Here is a 24,141-nt window from a genome sequence, read left to right as displayed (position 1 = left end):
AATGACTTGTAATTTTATAGACAGCCCACATACAGGCGAGGTTTTTGCCATGTTAGGCAAATAACTTATACTTAATGCGTGACGTTGCTGCCAAGACGAACACCGGTGACCAAACTTGCTCTATTTCTATTTACTATTCTGAAGCTTTCGAGGCAGTCTCTCAGTAAACAACTGATCTAATTAATCGGAGCATTGAGTAATCTTTGAGTGCAGTTCGGGATACCTAGTTTTATTTTTCAAAGCTCTAAGTTCATCTTTGACTCTATGGACCCTTCTGCCGTTGATGTACCATCAGATGCGTTCCGTAGGGCTCGGTGTTCTGTGCCCGCTGCTCTTGCTATGCATTAACTGCCTTTATCGTTTACATAACGAAAACTGAGCAATATACAATGGAATCAAATATTATCCAGGTCATCGACTTGAGTGCATTTCATATCCTTCATATGGTGTACTCCATAGAAGGTGAACAGTAACTTTTGCATAAGCTATTACACTACTATCCTTAACTAGAAGCTCACCCCGATCGGTTTTCGATTATAGCTACCATGATTCAGAATTATATAATGCCGAAAAATTGACAGCAGACTTGTGCTACATTGAAGAATCACAGTCCAATTCGCAGCGAAGCTGTTTGTTCCCAGTAGTTGCAGTATGAACTTCGGTTGCCTGTAACTACATCACACACTTTAGAGCGCTACCCGTATATGACTGGCGCGGCTGACACCTCGCCCGCATATTACGCTTTCGAGCACTTGTATAGACATTTTTACACGAGCAGGAATTATTAGGCAAAGCTTTATTTCGCCAAAACATTTGAATAAATTCCCCCGCACACTTTTTGCTAAATGTGGCTTCGGTTTTGTTCTTACTCTTCCCAGGGCAGCGGTCATATTAGGTCAAAAATTTTCTACATCACGAAAAAATTACCGATAACGTGCCCCTAATGAGTGATGGATTTCAGGGAGGGGGTTGGTAGGGCCACTCACATCGTCTCCCCCTTCCCCTGCAAGCCAAGCCGTCCGCATCTTTTGTCAGTTTTCTCGAAACACGCCCTATCCCCAACCAGCGAGCTTCCTTTGAGCCCGTTGAGCTTTACCGTCCAGTGTTAGGGGTCGGCGTGCGTTACGAGATGCACGTGCACGGCAAGGAGCTGTACAATAAAGTCCATTGCGTGGTGCCGCATTGAGCATATCACCCCTAGGAGCCAACCATTTGCAAACATCGGCGCATGCGGAACCGTCAGACCGGTGACCAGCTGCATTTTACAATATTTGTGTTCAGACGAGACCCTGAATGTTTAACGAAAACACCAAGGGCCGGAGGAATACGTCACTGCTCCTCGCCTGTGAATTCACTCCTACTGAGTCTTGCTTCAATCACCATAGCCTGTGTTCGTTGTGTCGTTATCAAGACCGTCATCGAGCGCACTGTGGGCCACGGGTATTGCTCTCTTAAGAGCCATTTTGTTCTCAGCAACCCTTGTTGCATCGTTTCATTGGTCTCGCTTCACCATCAAGGAAACTAGTTATGTTTCCCTTAACAATATTCACAAGTGGCCATGCTACAACTAGGCGATTCGGGCAGAATGCCCCCACCCACCCCCTACCGCTGGCAGTCGTAGCACCGAGCAACCACCCGACCTCATTATCTTCCAGACATACTACTGCTTTGCAGCTCTTCTCAGGCCTGGTGAATGAGTTGACTTCTTAAAAACTGCAAGTGTTCTTTCATGTAAAAAATCTCCAGATTTCCGGGGATGACAATTGCACAGGAGATGTGCTGCGCTCGGGATATTGTCTGCAGGGTGAATCTAGGCGGCGTCCACTGCGCCTGGCAGCGTTCTCTTCGCACGTCAACAGCATCTCTTTCGACTCACACAGCTAATACCACCGGGCCAATTTTGTAGCCTGCTGGCAGCGCACGCTGCGGCGTGGGTTCCAGTCATTTCGCCCGCAACCATACAACCACACACGGTAGTTAACTGCAAGCCCCAACAAAACTCTTTGCAAGACAGTTATTTTAAGCGGCACAAATCACACACGAAACACTATCCACGGCTTAAAGAAAGCATTTCCTTCTAAACTTGTAGTCGCACAAAGCTAATGAAACTCCCGGTACCTACGTGTTGTGTTTATTTGCGTCACCGTTGTAACGTATGCTTATTAACTGTTAATGAAATACAAACACCATTCGTTCTTCCCCACCGCTAATATGTACCACACTGCAAACGTGACCCAGTATTTTTGGTGCTTCCCCGTCACAGGAGCTCGTGCACTCGAGCGACACGCATATTGTGACGCAGGAGTTCTCACAACGTTTATTCCGCGTCAAAGATTGGACGAACCGACCACGCCCACAGCACGGATCACACTCGAGAGCCAGCCCCACAAGCGATGATAACGAAGAACCCCATATGAACCCCACATGATGATGATCATGTACAGATGAGAAAGAATAGCTTATAAATTCCCACATTAATGTCCCCTCGCGCGAGAGCGGCCTAACTGGCCGCAATTCAAAGGGGCGGTGAACGTCTCGCGAAAGGCTTCATACCGGAAACGTGGACAATCTCAGTGGCGCGGCAGCGGCAGTCATTTGGAACAACACCTGGTTCCACGCGATAGTTAACCGGAGAAGTCTGCTCCAAGACTTTGTAGGGACCGATGAACCGAAGCTGATACTTGTCACTCAAGCCAGGAGTACGAACTGGTGTCCGGAGTGGCACTTCCTCGCCAGGGCAGAAACACATGACGCGATGACAGGCATCGTAATGCTGCTTGCGGTCCTGTTGCCGTGCTTCTGTGTTGAGGCGGGCGAGCTGGCGACAACGCAGAATGTGGGACACGTATTCTTCACAGGAGGATGGACATTGATGGACAGTTGGCGCGAAGAAAGAGACTTCAAGACAGGAAGAGGGCGAACGACCATAGACAAGGTAGAATGGCGAGTAACCGGTCGTGCGTCGAACGGCGGTATTATATGAAAAAGTCACGAATGGCAAAATTGCGTCCCAGTTTCTGTGATCCGGGTCGATGTACATGGCTAGCATGTCTGACAGCGTGTGACGAAATCACTCTGTGAGGCAGTTGGTTTGCGGATGGTAACTGGAGGTAGTCTTGTGGGTGGTTCCGGAGGCTCTGAGTACTTCGTCTAGTAGTTGCGAGAGGAATGCTTTTCCACGTTTGCTCAGGAGGACGCGAGGAGCACCGTGACGCAGTAATAAGGATTGAAGTAAGAATGCAGCAACTTCAGAGGCTGAGGCAGAACTCGCACAAGTTGTTTCGGCGTACCGTGTCAAGTGATCAACGGCTGTCACAATCCATCGTTTACCGGTGAGAGTCACAGGAAGAGGACCATAGAGGTCAACGCCAACGACCTCAAATGGTTGCGACGGACAAGGAACCGGTTGCGGTTGTCCGCTTGGAGCTGATGCAGGGAGCTTTCGACGCTGACATAGGGCGCAGGAAGCGACATACCTCGCTACACTGGCGGACAATCCAGGCCAGTAGAAGCGACCTTTGATGTGGTCATAAGTTTTCTGGAAACCAAGGTGACCAGCAGTCATGTCGTCATGAGAAGCCTGCAGGACGTGAGCACGTAGAGAGCGTGGCAGGACAGGAACCCAGCGTTGACCGTCAGGGTGATAGACATGAAGGTATAGGACGCGGTTGTCAATCTTAAATTGCGTCAGCTGACGATGAAGGTGGGCGTTAGGCGGGCGCGAAGCTCCTTGAAGGTGGTCTATGAGGCGCCGACAGTAAGAGTCGGCAAGTTGATGAAATTTGAAGGATTTGTTGTCGTGTGGAGGCATCTCGTCGACAGTGGCCAAGGAAGCTTGTCACGGGTGGTAGTTGGAGGTCCATTGCATTGTGTCGTAGGAAGTGGACAGCGAGAAAGCGCGTCGGCATCTTGGTGTTTTTTTTTCGCACTTGTAGGTAATAGTAAAGTCGTATTCTTGCAGTCGAAGAATCCACCGACAAAGCCGTCCAGAGAAGTTCTTCAGCGTTGAAAGCCAGCATAATGTATGTTGGTCTGTAACGATCGTAAAGTGGCGGCCGTGAAGATAACGTCGAAACTCCTGCACAGACCAAATGATAGCAAGGCATTCCTGCTCCTTGATGGTGCAATTCTTTTCGGCCTTTGTCAGAACGCGACTTGCGTATGTGACGACCCTCTCACCTAAAGTGTCATCTCGCTGTAGGAGAATGCCACCAATTCCGTGACCACAAGCATCCGTATGCAGCAGGGTAGGAGCAGCTTCATGAAAATGGCGTAATACTGGTTCAGACGTGAGAGCGCGCTTCAGATGGGCGAACGCAGATTCACATTCGGGAGACCATACAAAGGGAACATTAGAACCTAGTAATTTGTGCAGAGGTGACGCTATTGAGGCGAAGCCTCGTATGAATCGGCGAAAATAGGAAGCGAGGCCTAGGAAACTACGCAAACCTTTGGTCTTTTCGGGACGAGGGAAGTGCTGAACTGCCGGAACCTTGTCAGGATCAGGACGAATGCCATCTTTGATCGCAATGTGACCTAGTAATTGATCGTCTTGCTCGCAAAATGGCATTTCTTGGTGTTTAGCTGAAGTCAAGCGTTGGCAAGGCACGTGAGATCTTCATCCAGACGTTGTAGGTGCTGAGAAAAGGCTGACGAGAAAACAACAATATCGTCCAGATAGCACAGGCAAGTCTTCCACTTGAAGCCACGAAGAACGGTGTCAATCATGCGCTCGAACGTTGCGGGCGCATTGCAGAGGCCGAATGGCATGACATTAAACTCGTAGAGCCCATCTGGTGTCGAAAACGCTGTTTTCTCATCGTCCTCATGCATAGGTATCGGCCAGTAGCCGGAACGCAGATCGATGCTGGAGAAGTACTCGGCCCCCTGCCGGGAATACAAGGCATCGTCTATTCGCGGCATAGGGTATACATCCTTGCGTGTGATCTTGTTAAGCGCTCGGTAGTCGACACAAAATCGGACAGAGCCGTCTTTTTTCCGAACCAAAACAACGGGGGAAGCCCAAGGGCTAGCATAGGGGGCGTAATATGTTTCGTTGGAGCATGTCGGTGACGTTCTCGTCAATGACTTTCCTCTCGGCTAGCGATACGCGATACGGTCTACGGCGCACGATGGATGTGCCTTCTGTCTCTATCCGATGCGTCGTTATTGAAGTCCTTCCCAACGAAGCTGAATGCGCATCAAAGTAAGCTTCATGTTTTTGGAGCAAAGTAAGCAATTGTTGTGACTGCGAAGGTGTCAGATCGGAACTGATGGCAGGCGCAAGAGCTGAAGGAGATGCGGCCCGTCCGGTACAAGGAACTTCAGAGGAAGCAGGTTTAAAGGAAGCGACAGATATAGACTCCGATTTAGTGGCGCAAGCCAATGTAGTGCCTTTAGGGATGAGAATCTTTTCGGATGTCGGGTTTGTAGCGTAGAGAAGTGCAGAGCCATGATCAAACCTAACGAGCCCTGATGTAAAGGCTATCCCTCTTGCGAGGCAGCATGCAGATGGTAATACGAACACGTCGCCGCAGTCAATGACGTCAGACGTGGTGGTAACGGTGCTTTGATGGCGAGGAGGTAGCGCGGTATCTTCTGCAGCAAGCAAGTGAAGGGGTGCGACATCTGCATGAAGTGAATAGGTCGTGTCGGTCATATGGAGAACGCGTTGCCCACAGCAGATGGAGGCGGAGGCCGTAGAAAGAAAATCCCATCCCAATATGAGCTGCTGGGCACACGAACATAGCACTGCAAATTGTACGTAATGCAGAAGCCCATCGATGGAAATACTAGCAGTGCACATGGCGATAGGTCGAAAGGAGGCCCCTTGAGCAGCGAGTAGCGTAGGTCCATCATAGGGGTCGTAACTTTCCGAAGTCGCGAACGCAATTCACGGTGAATGACTGAAACACTAGAACCAGTGTCTATTAAAGCTTATACTTGTACACCTTCTACTACAACCAATATCACATTGCACGGACGCGATGGAGGAATTTCTGCCCTGTCGTTCGATGCAGCTTTTCCTCCAAAAGCTGCATAACTCAGTTTTCCGGACGATGCTCGGCGAACTGAGAAGCAGGTCTCAGTGGGGACGTAGAGCGGCGAAGGGGTGACGGCGAGCGGCGTCTCGCAGGACGGTACGTATGAGCCGTCTCGGATGCTACAGTACGCGATGGAGAGCGTCCGCGCGGTGGACCATAAGGACGGCGTTAGTTATGGAAGCTCCCTAGACGTTGGAAAGTAGCTCCGGGCGAAAATTCATCCATTTCGTATACGTCGTACCCGCGACGCTCGTATTGCTGGCGCTTGCGGCAAAAACGTGCTATGTGGCCACGATAGCCGCAGTAGTAGCAGATCGGACGAGGAGGACGCCACTGCGAATAGCTGGTTTCGGTAGGTGCGCTGGTAGTCATGGAAGCGATGTGGGCCGGTGTTTGTTTTAGAGGCATCGGTGGAATGTTGACTGGAGTAGCTGCGGCTACTTGTGCGTAAGTTGATGGGGCCCTAGGGGTTAGAGGGTCCGTGTACGCTGCACCAGCCATGGACGCCAATCCCTCCTTGATGACGTCTCGCAGATTGGTATCGGAGGCATGAGAAAGCGTGGGCCCTACGGCTAAGCCAAGATACTGGAGCTCTTCTCGAATTATTGCGCGTATCATTGCTCGTAATGTAGGGTCATCGGCGGTAGTCTCTGCAGTTGTGTCTGGCTGCGACCATACTGATTCGAATTCGTCAAGGCGCTGGCAAGTAGCGGCGATATCAGCGACGGTAACGGGGTTCTGGATGGCTAAAGCATTGAAAGCAACAGCTGCGATGCCTTTGAGGGTGTGGCGAACCCTGTCTGATTCGGTCATGGCCCTGTTCACGCGTCGACAAAGAGCAAGCACATCCTCGATGTACGACGTATAACGATTCACCGGGTTGTTGCTTGCGAGTGTCGAGCACCTTTTTTTGCGAGGGCAGAACGAACAGCTGGTGTGCCGAATATTTGGCGGACCTGCTGTTCGAAAGCACCCCAGTTCGAGAAATCAACCTCGTGGTTGAAAAACAAAGTCTTCGCTACTCCTGTCACATAAAAGGCGACGTGACGTAGCTTGGACGCATTGTCCCAACGGTTAGCCGAACTCACACGGTCTTAGTCGTCCAGCCAATCGTCGACGTCTTGCCCGCGAAGTCCAGCAAACAGATGGGGATCACGCTGGTGCCCACTGGCACCCCAATACGGAGAGGCTGGGTTAGCCGAGGCCGAGATGGTGGAAGTAGAAGTGCCTGTTGGCTCGTCCTGCGACATGCTGGCGGACAGCTGGCACAATCGGCGACCCGATTGAAGCTCCAGGAGGTTGAGCGGGAAGTCAGAGGACGGAGGACCGAAGAGCACACTCCACCACTTGTGACGCAGCAGTTCTCACGACGTTTATTCCGCGTCTAAATATTAAGGTAGGAAACAAGCAACTGCAGGGCGTGATTATACACCGAAATTTTTTGAGAACCATGTTTTTGTCTGTTTGCAGCTGTAATTTACATTTTTTCCGAAGAAGGAAACGATATAGTTTGCAAGAGATCATTAAGATCTTCACTCCTCTAAAAAAAGCCCTACAATTTGCAGTCGAAAGCACTAAACAAGCCACCTCATCAGCATCTTCCCAACGCAGCCATTGGAGGCAAACAAAAACGAGCATCTATGGTAATTTAGGGTCAGCATCATGTAGCGTATTCCTTCCTCTTAAAGACAAATGTCAGCACCCTACATCTGCCTGTAACCAATGTAGCGAACATCGAATCAAAGGATTGGACGTGATATCCTCGAGGGCTTGGTACACGTCTGTCACTTTGTAAGGGCCAGAAATTGTAAAGTTTATTGGCACACAAGCTCATGAATGCATGACGCAGCACGTCTTCGCAAAGCATTGATTCCCCCGGACAACTACAACTTTTCATGATCAGTTCGAAGAAAAAAACGGCAAGCATGAAAATGGCACGTACATCAGTCGTATTTAAAAATGTTGAAGTGGCTTGTGTTCTCCGGTTATCGTAAACGCGTGTGCTGGAAGTACTGCGTTATGTTCATAACAGGGAGAGTGGGACGCACCATAAAAATGTCGTCCTTCAATAATTCGTCACACAACCACTCGTCCTTTGCGAAAGTGCTGGGAAAATATGGTCAGCTTTCCATACGTGAGGCATACAAATACCAAAACGAGTCAATGCAGGCCGCGAAAGACTTCCTCTGACCTGAAAAAATATGACCAACCAAATATACATACAACGTGCGCATCGAGAGAGCAACAACCAAAACCACCTGTTTCCAGTGATAAAGTCGATAATCTTTCTATAGTGGCAGAATACACCATTTCGGGAGCACTTATACGACGAAACACTTCTTGAGCGGTCAAATCAAGCCTTATTGATTTCGAATGAGAGTAATTTCCATAATGTTCTGCGCTTACGAGTATCAAGAGAGGATATTGAACTTCAGAAACACGTTGTAGGCAAATCATTCCCAGCCACCCATATCAGCAAGATGATCCAGAAGAATCCTATAAAGAGCTGTGGAGCCAAGGGTCTTGCTACACCTATTCTGTGAGCGACGTGCACAATTCAGGCGTCTAGAGCACCATGTTCGACGAAACGACCAATGTATCTCAAACATCGAAGCGAAGACTTGTCCTGCCATCGGTACACGGGAACATGGTACGAGTAGACTTTCTCCAATTCGTCGACCCGCACAGTGGCAGCGATTCTGTAGACTCCAACGTAACCGAGCCCATCGTGAGAGGAAAAGTACTCGCTAAATAGGTTCTGAAAATGCTGAGGAGCCGATAACTTTACTTCGGCAGGCGAGTTGGCATAGCGTCACGATTTACAACGTCATGATGTGAGAGGTATGTGCTATTTGAGAAATTAAGTGGTGTGCCCCAAACGTAGTTCCCTCCCCGTGATTTAACATTGTCCTAGTCCATGTCATCGCATATTCATGCTGTCAGGAATGAACTAGCGATTATGGAGGAGATAATTTCTTCCTTCACCGCAGCAGCGAACAATTGTGCTCAAAGCCCGCTCTGCCACAAACTTAAAGGTCCTCGTGGGACCAGATCGGTCTAACGGCACTTTTTATCCAGTTTTGAGAATCATGTTTGCTCTGTCGCTAAAATTCTTTAAACCGTCGCCAACTGGAGAGGACTACAAAGCGGTGTAAAATCGAGGTCACTCCTCACCGCTGTTGGTGATGGCGAGCTTAAAATTGCGATAGTTCGCCCTTCGGATTTACTGGCGTACACGCCCCCATTGTGTTGCCTCTACCACAAGGAGTGTGTCGATGCACACACACAGCAAGGAACACGTTGACAGACACCGCAGCTCTAATGAAAAATTTACTGACGATTACGATACTCCCTAATGTTAAACCGGACGGCAGCTCTATACGCGTTTCATTACGCCATATATTGGATGGCGTGGGCAATCAGTCTTCTGCGGCACACTGCAAACGGAGCGAAGAGTGGTGAGACTGCCTCGCTAATCGTCAGATCGCGAGAGGCAGCGAGTGGTTTACGCGAAGGTGTGATTCACAGCGGCCGCCGCAGACAAACCTCCACTAAGGCAGTGCTTGGTTTGCACATATGGTGTCTGTGGACGCGCTCACCACATGCCATCGGTGAACAGACAGCGGCAATCTACTTTGACACCATCTCCTAGCGACTGTCGCCGCAGAGGCCATCTTGCGTGGCACTGCACCTTCCTTCTCACGCTCTCGCCATAGCCTCCTCCCCTATGTTTCGCCACATGGTTCCGCTGCCCTCTCTTTCTTTGCTTTCTTTCTCGCGCTAGCTTCACTGCCGCCGTATTTTATCCCCGCTGCACTCCCCATTTGCTCTTTCATCCTTCAATCTACTCCTTCGCTAGGTTACGCCGAGGCACGCCATCGCTCAACATAGGAAAGGGCGCCTAAGTGCTGAGCTCTAAAAACGGCAAAGAGGTATTGACGCCTCTCTAGGAGCAACCCATAGCGCTGGCGAATGAGCCTGAAAGAGAGCTTCAGCATCCTCTCATCCCGAACACACAGGTTCACAAGTCTAGCACTCAGCACTATCTAGAGGCCCTCTACAGGATGTCGGAATATATCCCACATTGGATAATGAATTAGCAGATCCTAAATCAATGTTAACAGAAGAGATTTTTGGAGTATGCGCACTCTTCATTTCTATGCGGCCTCAGCTGTATAACACCGCAACAGACGACGAGGCAAACGTAGTGATGGACATTGCCTAGCAATATGGGTCACCTATTGGAAGTCATGCTCCGATAGGTTCAAGTGGTAATAAAGCCGAACTGCGGCTATGGCGGGAAAATTGGTAGCGGGAAACGCAATTTCGAATACGTGTTTATTATCACCAATAATAATATTCAACCCTGTTCTGACCCTTTCTCGAGTAAGGTCGTCAATTACAAGACGCAAATCATCTCCAGCATTCCTGAAGAAAATATCATCAAGAAGTCACGGTTACTCAGGTATTCGCCATCAATCCTCATTTCTAGTCCTTCCCAGGCTAATAGCTTGAATATCTTTAAGCCTGCCATGAATAGCATTGGAGCGATTGTCTTTTTTCCTAATGGTTTTCATGATCTGTATTTGTCGACGCTCTTGTGGAGACTTAACGTAGCTGTAGAGTCTTTTTTGGATATTTGACAAGATAACCCTGTCTGCTTCTTGTACTCCACTACGTAACGCATGCCTCCCTGCTCGTATCTCTGCAGAACGAAATTCGTTTCGTAATCAATAAAGGTAATCAATAGCAGTTTTCTGTGCTCTCAAGATTTCTCTATTGCATGAATGATGTCACAGATAGGATCCATTGCGGGATACCTCTTAATGAGGCTAGCCTGTTCTCTGGGTGCACTGAAATCAAATGTTGCCCTGCTTTTTTATGAAATTACGTTGGTGAATATTTTTCAGCGTACCGAAAGCACACTTGTGCGCCCATAATTTTAAAATTATTTGAGGTCTGCCGTATTCCGCAGGAGGCGCCTTGCAAAGCTCTTCAAAACTTCATCCCTGGCATGGGCACTTTGATAGTCAGTATAGGATTACTTTGCTGCCTTTATCATATTGTCGTATTTGCTGGTGAGATTATCGTGCTTATTGAACATCTATGTACATCTTGCTCTTTCTTACGCGAAGTTTCCATCTCCCTGATTTAATGTTGCCCAATTTCCCACAGTTCCCTTGACCTTTGCGCCATTTTACCATGCAATATTCCTTACTTTCTTTCCTTTTTCGTAGGCTTTGACAGTTCATTAAATTGCTTCTCATTTCTGAAGTTTCACACTTCCATGCTTACTAGTTTCTCTAATCGGCCGTTTCATCCTTGGTTGAGCTGATAAACTTGTTGCCTCGGTGCCTTTTCTCAAAATTTATTTGGTACCACTGGAATCAGACTAGTTGCGGTTTGCGGTACTATTCAATATCTACATATTAGCGCAATCTTTTTCCGAAGCCGGACATTTGTCCTAGAGTGCTCGTCTTATTAATCTGCTTTGCACCTGACTGCCTCCAATTTTGTTGTTTCTTTTTTGGTTTATTATTTAGGGGTCAATTTACGTTCTGTATTCACAGTTGCAGTTAGTGTTCCGTGCTTTTTTTGCGCACTGTCCGGAGCATAAATTCTTTTCTCGTTGTCTCTGGGTCTATAAATTCGAGATATTTCTCGATAACATGAGCCAACACATTGCTAGCATACGCACTGCATTACTGAAGAAAAACATTTTGGACATGTCTCTGATCAAAGGGTTCCCCCACAAAGCAGAGCAGTTCCTCTGTATACAGGCTGCCATTGAATGAGTCATTAGTACCGAGCACTGTACAAAGTACCCACTGAATTGAACGAATGGTGCTATGCTAGAAAAATAATAGGATGGTAAAGAAAATGAAGCTATTTCATCTGCAGCCGTTGAACACACTTCAATGTTACCAAACAAAATCGGCAGAGCCATTTATGACTGCTTACGTGTGGTGATGCGAAAAGAATAGCTAAGAAGGGTGACAGTTTGTGCTAGTTGGGTTTCCATTTTAGACTGTGTGGTACAGCGCAAAGCGTCGCGCTGTCCCAGACACTCTAGTATAGTAGCTTTGGTGAAATATTTTCCATTGATCTCTTCGATATGCATTCGAGCTCTTTCAGCTGATCCAGTATGTGTGTGTCCATGTGTCACAGCGGCCGCTGAGGTCGACCTTTCAAGGTCCATTGCAATAGACGGAGCACTGATGAAACGCGAAGAGAAAGTGACGCGCGGGAGGCATTGCGCTCATTTTATACACACATGACTTGGTGCAACCTCCTCCCCATTGGCGGCGTCGTCACGTGACCAATGGCGCACGCACTAGACCACGCCTTTACTCAGCCAGTTAGCTGCGACATGACGCGTGCAATGACGCACGCGACACTTTTAGCCAGCCAGTACCTGGGAGTCACCGTGCCATTGGGAAAGCGTGCTCGTCTATCATCCCGGAGGCGCGAGTTTGGTCCCCACCCAGGCCCAGATGTGCGAACTTTTCTATTCAAAGCCATTATTTACTTTGTTTACAGAAAGGTCTTGGAGAAATTTTTCGTCAATCCGGGCACTTTTGCCGTAATTTTACTGGTTGCGCCGCCAGCCATTTTTCGTACCATCGTTCAGTCACGCCGCCGACTACGACGCCGGATTTTCGCGTAATGGGGCATATAATGCTTTCGCATTAAAAGTCTTACATATTGTGAGAACAGGTTTTCAGCTTCTTGTTTGCAGGTTTTGAGCCGAAAAATTTGCAAACACTTGAGACAGGTGGCGACACCACCTCAATGTGAGGTCATGCAAATTGACGTTGTCTGCCGGGTCTCCTTACATTTTTATTGGTAAAAATCAATCGCACTGCATTTAAAACAGCGAATGCAGAATATACCAACATTCACTATCATTCACTGATCTGAAACGACATAAATACGAAAAAATGCTTCAAAGTTCGTTAATTCCCACTGACGTAGCAACACTGGGGATTCGTTTCGGAATGAAAATAATCGGACGTTGTCGACAATTTTGTAGTCTAATACACATTGTAGAGCGGCAAAATTATGAAAGTAAACAGTTAAAAAGGAGAAATATAACATTCGACTGATTATGTGTTACGTTTTCCTTATTTATTTATTTATTTATTTATTTATTTATTTATTTATTTATTTATGCTTTCAGGTTAAACCTAAAGGCCTTCCCCTCACTGGTTGAGGATGATACATAGTGGGGACCAGTATAACTACAGATCAACAGCACTGTAAATATAATGGCAATTGAAGCAACAACTGACAACTTAACCGTCAATACATACACAACAAAAATGAAGAAAAATTTTAAATGCAGTAGAACAGGAAGTGGTATAACCATCGTTTCAGTATCTTTGCGTTCAGTTAAGCAGAAAAACACATGTGTATAAATATATAAGTATGTGTTCTGAAATAAAATAGTTGCGAGTGCAGCGAGTGTCGTCTTTTCCTGTTTGTCTTCACTGTGTCTGTGTTAGTGCGCTGCTTCACCAGCAAGGTATGAAGAAAACAAACGTTCTATGTGCGGACGCCATAGGCTGCCATGTGAATGCAACGTGCCGACAGGCGCCTATTTCTCCGTAAAAGCATACTGTATGTACGAAGACATACTTTCACTTATATATTCCTGAGCTTGCAGTAGATCATAACACTTCCAAGTCCCACAGTGCGCGACAGTGGTATAGTAGTACCTTTGGTGGTATCCGTTTTTCTCGCGGTGCGAACTACTACTACCGGGTATACGCTGCTGCTGACGTCTTGACCCGCTTCGTCGTTAGTTGACGTGTATTCCTGTACTTCAGCACCTGCAAGGTCATCATCGAAGAGAAGGGATGAGTGAAAGCGGAGGAAAAGCCCCACGAGCATCACGTCCCTTCTGTGTAGACTGAACTGAACATTTGTTCGTAAATGAGAAGAAGCGGCAGTGCGTGTATCCAGTTGGCATTGCAAAATGCAAGCACACAGACAGGCACTCCTTATGACTCATTGAAGAGCCCTGAACCCTGTGCGAAATTCACAGATAAAAAAATAAAACCGAAAGCGATCATAGTAATTTATTACTTCATCAGTCAATAAAGTGGTAGCCTTCGTCAAACGATTGTGGTACCAATATGATAAAAGTTAGGTCAGGATGGCACCTATTAGGTATATTATTAATATGGTTGCATTTGGTGCCATATGGCACCATAATGGTAGCTTCAGAGCAAGTGCACATTTCTCGCTCTAGAGAGCATATAAGATGCGTTTTCCCTAGAAAATGACAATAGTAAAAATTCTTCGAAACTTTTTTTTTATTCTTCTTTAGTGTAAGGAAAACTTATTCTACTAATGTTCACGACATCCGAAACAATCATTAAAATGCATGGGCATCCTTTATAACGTATTCTTTTATAGTGAAAATGTGTTATGGTCGCCTGTTCATTGACGGCACACGTCATGACTGCAGTTATGCCTTTAATACTCTTGCGAGGTATACTGATAATACGATTTCAACATTGTCTACTTCAAACAACCAGAAATCATGTTATCTATGTCATTTTGCGTTCAATGAACTCCAACTCCTAAATCCCGATTCTGGGAGCATAATTCAGAGCTTTCTTAATCTTCAGCGTGTGTTTTTTTTTTCACTCTCGCCTCCAGAAATAGGCAGAACAAAAACTTTGCTTCACGATGTGTTAGACGACATTCATTTGACGCAACGCGGCTAGGTTTTATAGCGCACTGATCGCAAGTGTGGTAAAAGCACGGAGCCGCCCTTCGCACTAGGTCAGACATGAAGTACTTCGCTGTGCTTTCTCCCCGGATACGGAATGCGCATTAACTACAATTCACATATGCAAGAAAACTCCCGTGATTGGTGTTTAGAGTAGCCCTGCCAGTTCTTCTACTAGTCAACTGTGTGAGATGTGTTCAAAGTTTATTGCCATAGCCTATGCTTTCAAAACCTCATTTGTATGGACGATTTTAGCACACCTCATGTCCATTGACCTTCTCTGTCGTCCTCTAATCGTCACCGCGCATAACTTTAAAAATTTTCATTGTTGGTAAGGATAGCAAAAGTAGTTGAAGGCAAAGGGTTCTTCTTATTCTCATTTTTCTCTGCTAGGTTCTTTTGCAGTAAAGCCCTCGATGTGGACCAGTTTAAAGCATCTCTGGTCACAAAATTGGCTATTCTCACTGAATTTATTGGTTTCGAAAGCGCGTTTGGGTCAGCAACATTCCCTTACCTCTACCACGCTCACAACTATAAATTGATATTTGAGCTGCTAATTTCAATACACTGGTCGCACTTTGTGAAAACTATGCCGTTCATACTATATTGCTTGTAACGAACAGCTCGTTGAATCATGCATTCAGCATTATTGTTTACTGAAAATATAGCAATGTAAGTACTTCATGTATAAAATAAGAAGCCTTTTAATTACTGTGGCGTGCAAACAGTATTAGGTTGAGGTGAAGAGCAACCCATTAGGTTAGCACTTCCTGGTGCAATAAAGCTAACGAACTTGTTGTCAGAACAAATTCTGCGGAAAAATTTCGCAGTGTACCTGTTAGCCTCTACTTGCTCGTGGTTGTTCGCGGCAAGTCCTCACGGGAAAGAAAACCCTTCAGCTATGAAGGTTCACGCGAAAAGTGCATGAATTCTTTGGTATCACGCATACAACATACAGCAAAGCATTCATTTCAAGTAATAACAAACATAAAACAAGTATCCAAACCGAATTATTGTTGATAGTGCCGTTCTACTAACAATACGAAGCGCGTAGCACTCCGCGCACACGTTTCGTGGTAAAGATTGCTGTTGCGCGACCTGCTGCGGTGACGACAGCTTGCGACGTGGGCAGTGAGGTCACCACCCTTTCGTATGCAAAAGAACCAGACTAGCAGCTCATTTGATTATTGTTGCAGCACCCCTGTGGGAAGGTAGGTACACACTAAACATTTTTACACCCTTATGGGTGTTAATAAGGGTGCTTTCGGCATTTACACCCATGCTCACACCCTTCTAGCACCCTTTTCGGCCAAAGCACCCTATCACAAGGGTGGATACCACACATAAGGTGTGACTTTGCTCAAAGAAGGGTGTTAAATCGACGCCTGAAGGGTGTTGAACGTATTGATGCATAAATCTGAATAACGTGTACACGTCCACGCATTGAGCAATGTGTGTATGTATTGCATTTTTAATGTGAAAGCGTTTCATGGCCTTTCAGGTAGGAAAGGTGGCGTTCTCCGCAACAACAATCCATACGGGACCCTGCTCATGCCAATCTTGTCATTTCCCTTGAAAGCATTCAGAAAGCATGCAGGACCGCGCCGCCCGTTTTATTCTCTCAAATTATTCACTTCATTCTAGCGTCACGTCCATGAAAAGAACACTAGGTGAACCTGACCTTTGGTTACGTCGCAAATACTTTCGTCTCTGTCTTTTTCATAGAATATGCTAATTTAACCCTTCTCGTAAAGAAAATCTTTTTACCACACGAAGTTCTCGTCTCGCATCGACCATCAACACAAAATTGATGTGCCATTCTTCCTTTTTGCCAAGAACAGCCACTGAATGCAACCGCCTTCCCGCCTCCACAGTCTCAATTTGTGACACCACTAATTCAAGGTCGCCGTTCAAATTATCTTATGGTTTGATTTTCTATTTTTGCGCTGCATTGCAATTATTGCATATTTTCACCACTTCTTTCTGTTGTGCCTACTAGGCCTTGAATGTATATATTAAATAAATAAAATGTGAAGTCATCACCGTCTTGTATGACGTCAGTAGTGATACAGAAGGTAGTAAATACAACAACGTTAAGTATGAGCAATTATGGGTAAATAATGTGAAATAATGTGAATAATGGTGGAATAAATTGCATTAAGGTTCGTACAAACTATAGCACGGTGGATTACGGGACATTAAGGTAGAATTGTGAAGAACACGTGACAATGTATGAACTAACGTATCATGGTCACGTGACAATTTCAAGTGTAGATGCGTGAAGCGATTAAGTTTTCCCATTCCTAAGTGACTGTCGATATTTCTTCAAGGATTCTGATGTTACTGGCATGACGGCCACTCCAAAAATGTATCATCCAGAAAAAGAACGCCCTTTCACTTACAATTCCATTATCATTATTTTTCGTGCTCACAGGAATATTAACAAGCAATTAAACACTTCTAGAAAAACTGCAGTAGCAGAGCGAAAACACGAGAGCAACTTGCGCAATTCTGCACTAATATTTCGGTGCCCTTAATAGCCCAACAAGAAGTAGTGAAATGGAAGAAGCTGTTTGGATACATTGCTGAACAAACAGGGACGTGCTGTTGGACGAGCCTCTGCTGTACAATGGCATCAACGTATAATTTGCATGGTGAATCCATAAAGAAGACTTCTAGAGGCGAGATCACGTTGGAAGTTCTCAAACCCGCATTTCCACGTACCTTGCCTAATTCATTCAGAGGTTTACTAAGCTACTGATCTGCTTTCTAAGTGCTTTCTAAGTCCTCAAATACAGCTTGTAAGGCAGAGCCTATATATTAAGGGCTGGTGTCGTCAAAGCTGTAATTTCTTATCCAGAGCATACGCATTTGCAAACGCAGTCTTCAGTCTCCTCATGAAAGTTTACGCGTCGCTGTCGCACGACCAAGATGTGAGCGTCTTTATCGAGCCATGATATCGCTGAAACTACGCTGTGACCTCGCAAAGTTGCTTCGTTCGGACGCAGCGAATAATCTAATCGCACCAGCAGAAGAGCGCCGATCGTCTCGCTCACGGTCCCGATTTGTGTACTGTACCCTCAGTGATGCAGCACAGACTGCGCCCCCTACCCCAATATAAAATGCCCGGCACGAAACGTAGTAGCAACTACCCGCCTCACCGCTCTAGTTAGAGACCACAACGAAGCAGCAGCAAACAGGCCGCCATGCGAGCAAGCAAACCTGTCAGAATAAACGTTCAATTTGCGCGGCCGCCCCATGCCCAATGAAAAGCGACCGGAAGTGACGACCGACGCTGTACCATCACTTCGGCGTGCGGCAGGACGGGAAGGCGGAAGCTGCGCCATTACGCTCGTTTTCGCGTGCGTTCGCGTCACGCGCTGCGCGCAGTCATTTTAAACGTGTAATTAGTTTTGCGCGCGGGGTAAAAAAAGATGTGGCCCATGCTTTGAGTATTACTCGTGCCCCACTTCAAAGCAAAGCGTTCGTACGCACTGGAAGATGGATCCACGAAGGCTGAAACGAGAAGTTACAACGTGCCCGGTCGGTAGTACTGGCATGATGGAAACTTTCAGGCAAGTGCCCGTTTATTTGGTATTTGTTTTGTTCGCTTTAGAAATATCTCACTGTGATCTCGTAGCATAATTCATAATTCGCTAATGTAAGAGCAAGAGCAGCTGCACTCCTACTAGGGCAAGTTAACTACCTCGATCACGCCCCGTGTGACTAATGTTTGTCAAATCTACATCGGGCGTGGTGCGCCTACATAGTTACGCTTTATTTCTCAGCGCTTGAACGTTCATTGATGTGATTCTCTTGTGCGTTCGGCGCGGCTGCTTGTAATACGGTCGTTCGCACTTCAGTTAAATGTGGTCGACCACTTTTGCGTCGCGTAGAAAAAGGACTGGCTTAGCCACCTTTCGAAGGAACCGGCGCGGTATTGGTACTCCCTGATGCGGTCGCGTGCTGCTGTTGCTGCTTGCCGGACGCCTTCAGCATTTTTTCGGCTCGCTTTGTCTGTGCGTGTGCGCGTGCTCGCGCTCGGCTTGATTTGTGTGTGCGCTCAGCTCAGCTCGCTTTGTGTGTGTGTGTGTGCGTGCGTGCGTGCGTGCCCGTGCGTTGAGTACATGCCCGTTTGTATGGGCCGGCGTGTTTGCGCGTGTATAGTGCGTACGTGTTTTGTGAGTGTGTTGTCTGTGGGTCGCTGTGTGTGCGTGCACGTGTTAGCGTGTCTGCCTGCATGCATGTATGTGTGCTTGTTTGTGTTCATCAATGTGCGCGTGCGCGCTTTTGTGTCTGCGCTTTGAGAGTGCGTATACTTGTGTGTGCGTGTGGGTGCGTTTTGTGTGCGTGCGTATGTATTGCATGAGGCCGGTAGAGTTTTACTCGCAATAAAACTCTTCCGATTTGGTGCAGCGAGTGTTCCCGCCTGAAAGCCGAGTTTGGTTTCAAGCCACCCTGGACAACTGCTGTATGAGGCGCCGTTTCTCGGGAGGACCAGTGGGAAGGCGCCAAGTATACACTTCGTCCTTTTTCCTCCCATGCCCTGATGAATCGATATCCTTGTTTTTTATTGTGAAAGGAACGTTACATCCAGAGCATAAATAAATGATTAAGAAATCTGGTAGTGTGTTTTGCCATTACAATAATTCCGATCTTAAAGACGTGGATTTCCCATTAGCCCACATTTCTTTTGATGCAGACAACCGCTGAAATTGTTAGCGGCAGGTTATTCGAGACGTTCTACGTATATAGCAATTGTCTTCAGGAGCTTTAATGAATTTTGAAAATTTGAAGTGTTGTGCTTTAGAGGTATCATATACAAGCTTTAGGTCTCCGGGTAATTTGCATGCCCTTCGAGAGCTGTCGCCTATAGCCCTATTGAAACTCGTAACTACAGTTTGGAGCACTGGGGAAGCTAGAAGGCTTGTCCTGGCTCTCGAGAAAGTGGCTGGAGGTGTAGGTTGAGGCGTTTGGGGTTGGTAACACAAAGTATTTTTTATGCCTTAGCAGTAGGAGTGACACAGGATAAAAAAATGTGTGTTTCAAGCACAGGAAGCTGCTCATGTGGTAGAAGCATGCGTGTGTGTGTGTGCGCCCATGCATGCTTGCGTGTGATGAATTCTCTCCTCAAAAGGGAGTATGTGTGTAAGTGAGCTATTTCATTGCTGGTCTGTTTGCCAAGAATTGGCAAGAAAACACAATAATCAATTTAACTTGAAATAATAAACTTCAAAGCATACTGGCGACAGCAGCATACAAGCATGCAGCTGTCTGACAATCTTAATGCATGACTGCAACAACTGGAAGGAGGCTTGCTTCTTCTTCAGTAAGCAGCACAAAGTCCTTATTCTTGGCTTTTCTCGTGCAAACCAAAACGAGGCTCATTGCCAATGATCTTGTCTTTTGCTCTAATAGCATTTGTTTATCCTGTACTTAGAGCGTCGTTTCTCGCAGGTCATGCAGATGGTAGCAGCAATTTCACAATGCCCAGCCTTGGCGCCCCCCATCAAGAGCAAGCCACTTGCGTTCGCCTTCAGACAGATGGTTAATGTCTTCTTGAAAGCGGTTGAGAAGACAACATTGTAAGTAGATATGGTTGTGTAGGTAATATAATAAGTCAAGTTATAATTTAAAACTCAGGCTCCTTGGCCGCCTAAGCTTGATATGATGTACAGTTGTCTGTGGTTGTAAATATTGCCGATGGTACAGTGCATACTGCAGGTATGACTGCTGATCCAAATTATGCATTTGCATTTTCTTGATGGTCTTTTATAATGAGGATTTTCTTTGTGCAAGAATATTCACAGAATGCCGGGGCATTGTAGCATCATATTCTTTATTGTGCATTCACTGCTAATTTCGTATGACCTTCCTGCTACCAATTTATTTGCAGGAAAGAAATATTTGTTTACTCTCTGCAATGAGCTTGTTATTTGCTCATTGCATTACACTCTTCTACCTTTAATTTATTCCCATATAATTATCAAAACCTTAAAATTTCAGCTGATCTAATTTTGAATACAGTATCAAAATCAAAATGCACCGGATTGCAATCTAGACTGCAAGGGATTTGAAGAAATTACAAGAAACCAGGACCTCTCGGGAGCGTTAAACAAACGTTTCCGCAGGTAATGTGCCTAATTGTACTGAGCTAGCTGCTCACGAAAATTGCTAGCATATTTCATTTCACATAGTTTTGCAGGATATAGCAGGCCTATCATAGTCTCTGAGCACAACCTTACCTCATTTGCATCATGAAAATGTCTCATGCTTAATTTGGAACAAGTTTTGAAAAATGAATGTATCATAATTTTGAAACTACACAAAGTATTGGTTGAGGCTAGACAGTTTTCAAACAACTTGACCATGTTGAACTTAGCCATTACAGGACGGAAAAAAAAACATGCACAGGAGCACTCATTCAATGAAATGTGATGCTTGTGGTTATTTTCCACATGCAAAATGTACTTTTAAGCGAGAGAGGGCAGGTAGCCAATATACAACCATTGTGACTCATGCGGGTAGTAGCAACACAGGATGAGAAATGGTTGTGTCTTTGAGGTTCATTGAATATGTGAAAAGTCATATACAGTACCCCTCCTATGAGGGGTAACCGTGCAATATGTTTTGGGCAAGAAAGACGATTGTTCTTGGAGACAAGAAATTTCAGGCTCTAGTTGAGAGGCTACAGAAAGAAGGACCATGTAAATAGTCACAGATTAACATAAACTGCATCGGAGTGGCTTCACAGTTTAGAGCATGAAGTGGGAGCATGAGGAAGGATCATAAGTTTAAATAAGGGAATACTACTTGTCAGTGCATTGCCAAGCTAACCCATTGAAAGAAGGGGGCGTGCTCTAAGAAAAATAGTTGACAACACATGCTAAATTTTCGAGGAAAGTATGCCAAAATGCCCATTCTTACTAAATTAGTAAATGAGAAATACACGATAAATTTTAGGATGCAGAAAGTGTAATAAACTGCATTGGAGAGTTGGATATTGTTGGGCTGGATGCATGTATTGCAGGGCAAATGAGAATGCCAGTGGGGATTCCCTCATTTTCATTTTGTGTGCACTCTCTGTAAAACAGTTCTCTTTGTCTCCTAGTGTAATAATGTTGTGTAAAAACAGTCATTTTTTAATGCCTTGTGCATTTCACTCTTAATGTGCCATATCCCGTAAGCTTCTCACCTGCAGTACTTATAAAGTGTAATGCAGATATATTGCAGATTTCATAATGTCAATTTTGTATCAAGGTCACATACACACTCTTGGACAAATATTTGTTGTTGAGAGATGTCATTGGTAGTCTTTAAACTTTATTCACTCTTATTTTCTATGGTGAAAAGGCTACTGTAAATTTACGTTTTTGCTGCTGTATGTGCCTTGTGTTCACAATGACATAGTGGTTTAGCATTCACAGTAACATGCAATTCCTTAATTTGCAAAATAGAAACTTCTCCTACCTTTCACTGTCTTGCCCAGTTGCCTGAGTGGTGCATTCTGCCCATTAATTAAGTTTGTTACTTTGACGAGCTTGTTGCTTTATCAAATTTTCCACAAAGTACATGTGTAATTGCACGGACTGAATTCTCATGATTCTCTTCTTATTTTGCTAATGCAGGATGCAAGATTCCAGCAATGCCATGCGCTGCATTTATTGGTCAAGATGCTCAGAGAATGGAGTCCCTGCACCTCGTGGTTAACCGTGAACATTTCTTTTTCTTTTGGAAAGCTAAAGGCCATTTGCTGCATCACTTGCATTATTGCAGCTCAGATGTGTACTATATTGTTCTAATTTTGAATCAATATTGGCTGTTCAGTATTAAAAATGACGTACAGCGTGAAGGACAAGGACTGCGAGAGACACACTCCACTGACTTTCAACAATATTTTATTGCGTTGCCACATCGTGTGTGTACACACAGAGGGGTCATGCGCAGAAAATGAAAGCCAGTCACAAGGGGTGTTCTAACAGCAAGTCATTGTAAACAGAACATGGTCACTTGAAAAAAAAAAACATCACAATTTCTATCTGTTTAGATACAAAATTTCACTAGGGGTCAGCGTGATAGCGGGGGCACTAACGCACACACTACCCAGTTTTCTGGTGAAATCAGCTTCAATAATTTACCGGGTGAGCTGTGTCTCGCTAAAACTTTGTTATCTTAAAGAGGAGCATGCAGCCGCAGTCCCGGCAATGAATGCCCAAGTGGCCTTGAACAGTGTTATTGACGTTGTTATAGTGCTCTCTTAAACGATCATTTAGGCGCCTGCCTATCTGTCCAATATATTTACTGCCTCAAAATGGGAATTTGGGAAACCACATTCGTTGCACACATCGCAAAACGTTTTCTGTGCCCGGCAGAGCAACAACTCTGACGTGATTTAGGCGCGTTTACACACTTACAGAGCCTTGCCAGCTTTTCCGGGGCTGAGAAAAGGACTGTGATTTCTGCAGGTTCCCTAATCTTTTTTAGCCTATGGGAGACATCATGAACGTACGGTAGCACTGCAAACCTGTGTCTTTCAACCGGCTGGTTCCTTGACCGAGCGCGCTCATCATGTTTTGTGCACTTCAGAAGCTGTTCCGCTATGGCTGAAATTAAGGCAAAAGGGTAGCCAACCCAAGAAAGGCAATCAGCCTGTGCAGCAATGCTATGTTGCATCTCGTGTGAGCAAGATTTATTGAGGCTGTTAAAGAGGCAAAGCTTTTTAATATCTCATTTGACTTTGTTGGACAGACAGGCAGGCACCTAAACAATCATTTAGGAGAGCACGATAACAACGTCCATAACACTGTTCAAGGCCACTTCGGCATCCATTGCTGGGACTGCGGCTGCGTGCCCCTCTTTGAAGGTACGGAAGCTTTACCGAGACACAGGTCATCCGGAAAACTATAGAAGCAGATTTCACTAGAAAACTGGTTAGTGTGTGCGTTAGTGACCCCTCTATCGTGCTGACCCCTAGTGAAGTCTTGTATCTCAACAGATAGAAATTCTAATGTTTATTTTTTTCAAAGGACGATGTTCTTAGTACAGTCACTTGCTGTTAGACACCCCTTGTGACTCATATTCTGCGCATGCCCACTTTTGTGCAAATACACATGATGCGGCAACGTAATTAAATATTGTTGGAAGTCAGCGCAGTCTGTCATCTCTCGCAGTTCTTGTTATTCAAGCTGTACGTAATTTTATCTAATTAATTGCAAACTATCCCAAGAAACTACCCTTGTTCAGTATAATTATAATGTTTGATACGACCATTTGCTGGCAAATGTTAACAGTGTGATGTTTAACTTGAACTTTTGCATGACTGCCTATGCCTGTGTTCTTTTAGTAACCGGAGTATGG

General features: G+C 45.6%; 1 protein-coding gene and 1 long non-coding RNA gene across 4 annotated transcripts in view; one reads left to right on the top strand and one right to left on the bottom strand.

The window, feature by feature from the left end:
• LOC139057623 (uncharacterized) overlaps positions 1–24,141 on the bottom strand; it is a 132,522-nt gene that overhangs the window by 54,564 nt on the left and 53,817 nt on the right. For both annotated transcript variants that reach the window (XM_070536174.1, XM_070536175.1), the window contains one exon: positions 13,763–13,876. In XM_070536174.1, the coding sequence (XP_070392275.1) occupies positions 13,763–13,876 (114 nt within the window). The remainder of the gene's footprint in view (positions 1–13,762; positions 13,877–24,141) is intronic.
• Positions 18,251–22,720, top strand: LOC139056975 (uncharacterized). 2 transcript variants are annotated; one of them, XR_011512482.1, is made up of 4 exons: positions 18,251–18,359; positions 19,201–19,299; positions 20,242–20,369; positions 22,413–22,720. It is a non-coding gene; the product is annotated as an uncharacterized lncRNA (long non-coding RNA). The 2 variants fall into 2 exon arrangements; XR_011512481.1 differs by lacking the exon at positions 18,251–18,359 and having other exon boundaries at positions 18,634–19,299; positions 22,413–22,712.

The sequence above is a fragment of the Dermacentor albipictus genome, chromosome 3 (assembly GCF_038994185.2).
Source record: "Dermacentor albipictus isolate Rhodes 1998 colony chromosome 3, USDA_Dalb.pri_finalv2, whole genome shotgun sequence".
Taxonomy (NCBI): Eukaryota; Metazoa; Arthropoda; class Arachnida; order Ixodida; family Ixodidae; genus Dermacentor; species Dermacentor albipictus.
This window is presented reverse-complemented; position numbering and strand designations above follow the sequence as displayed.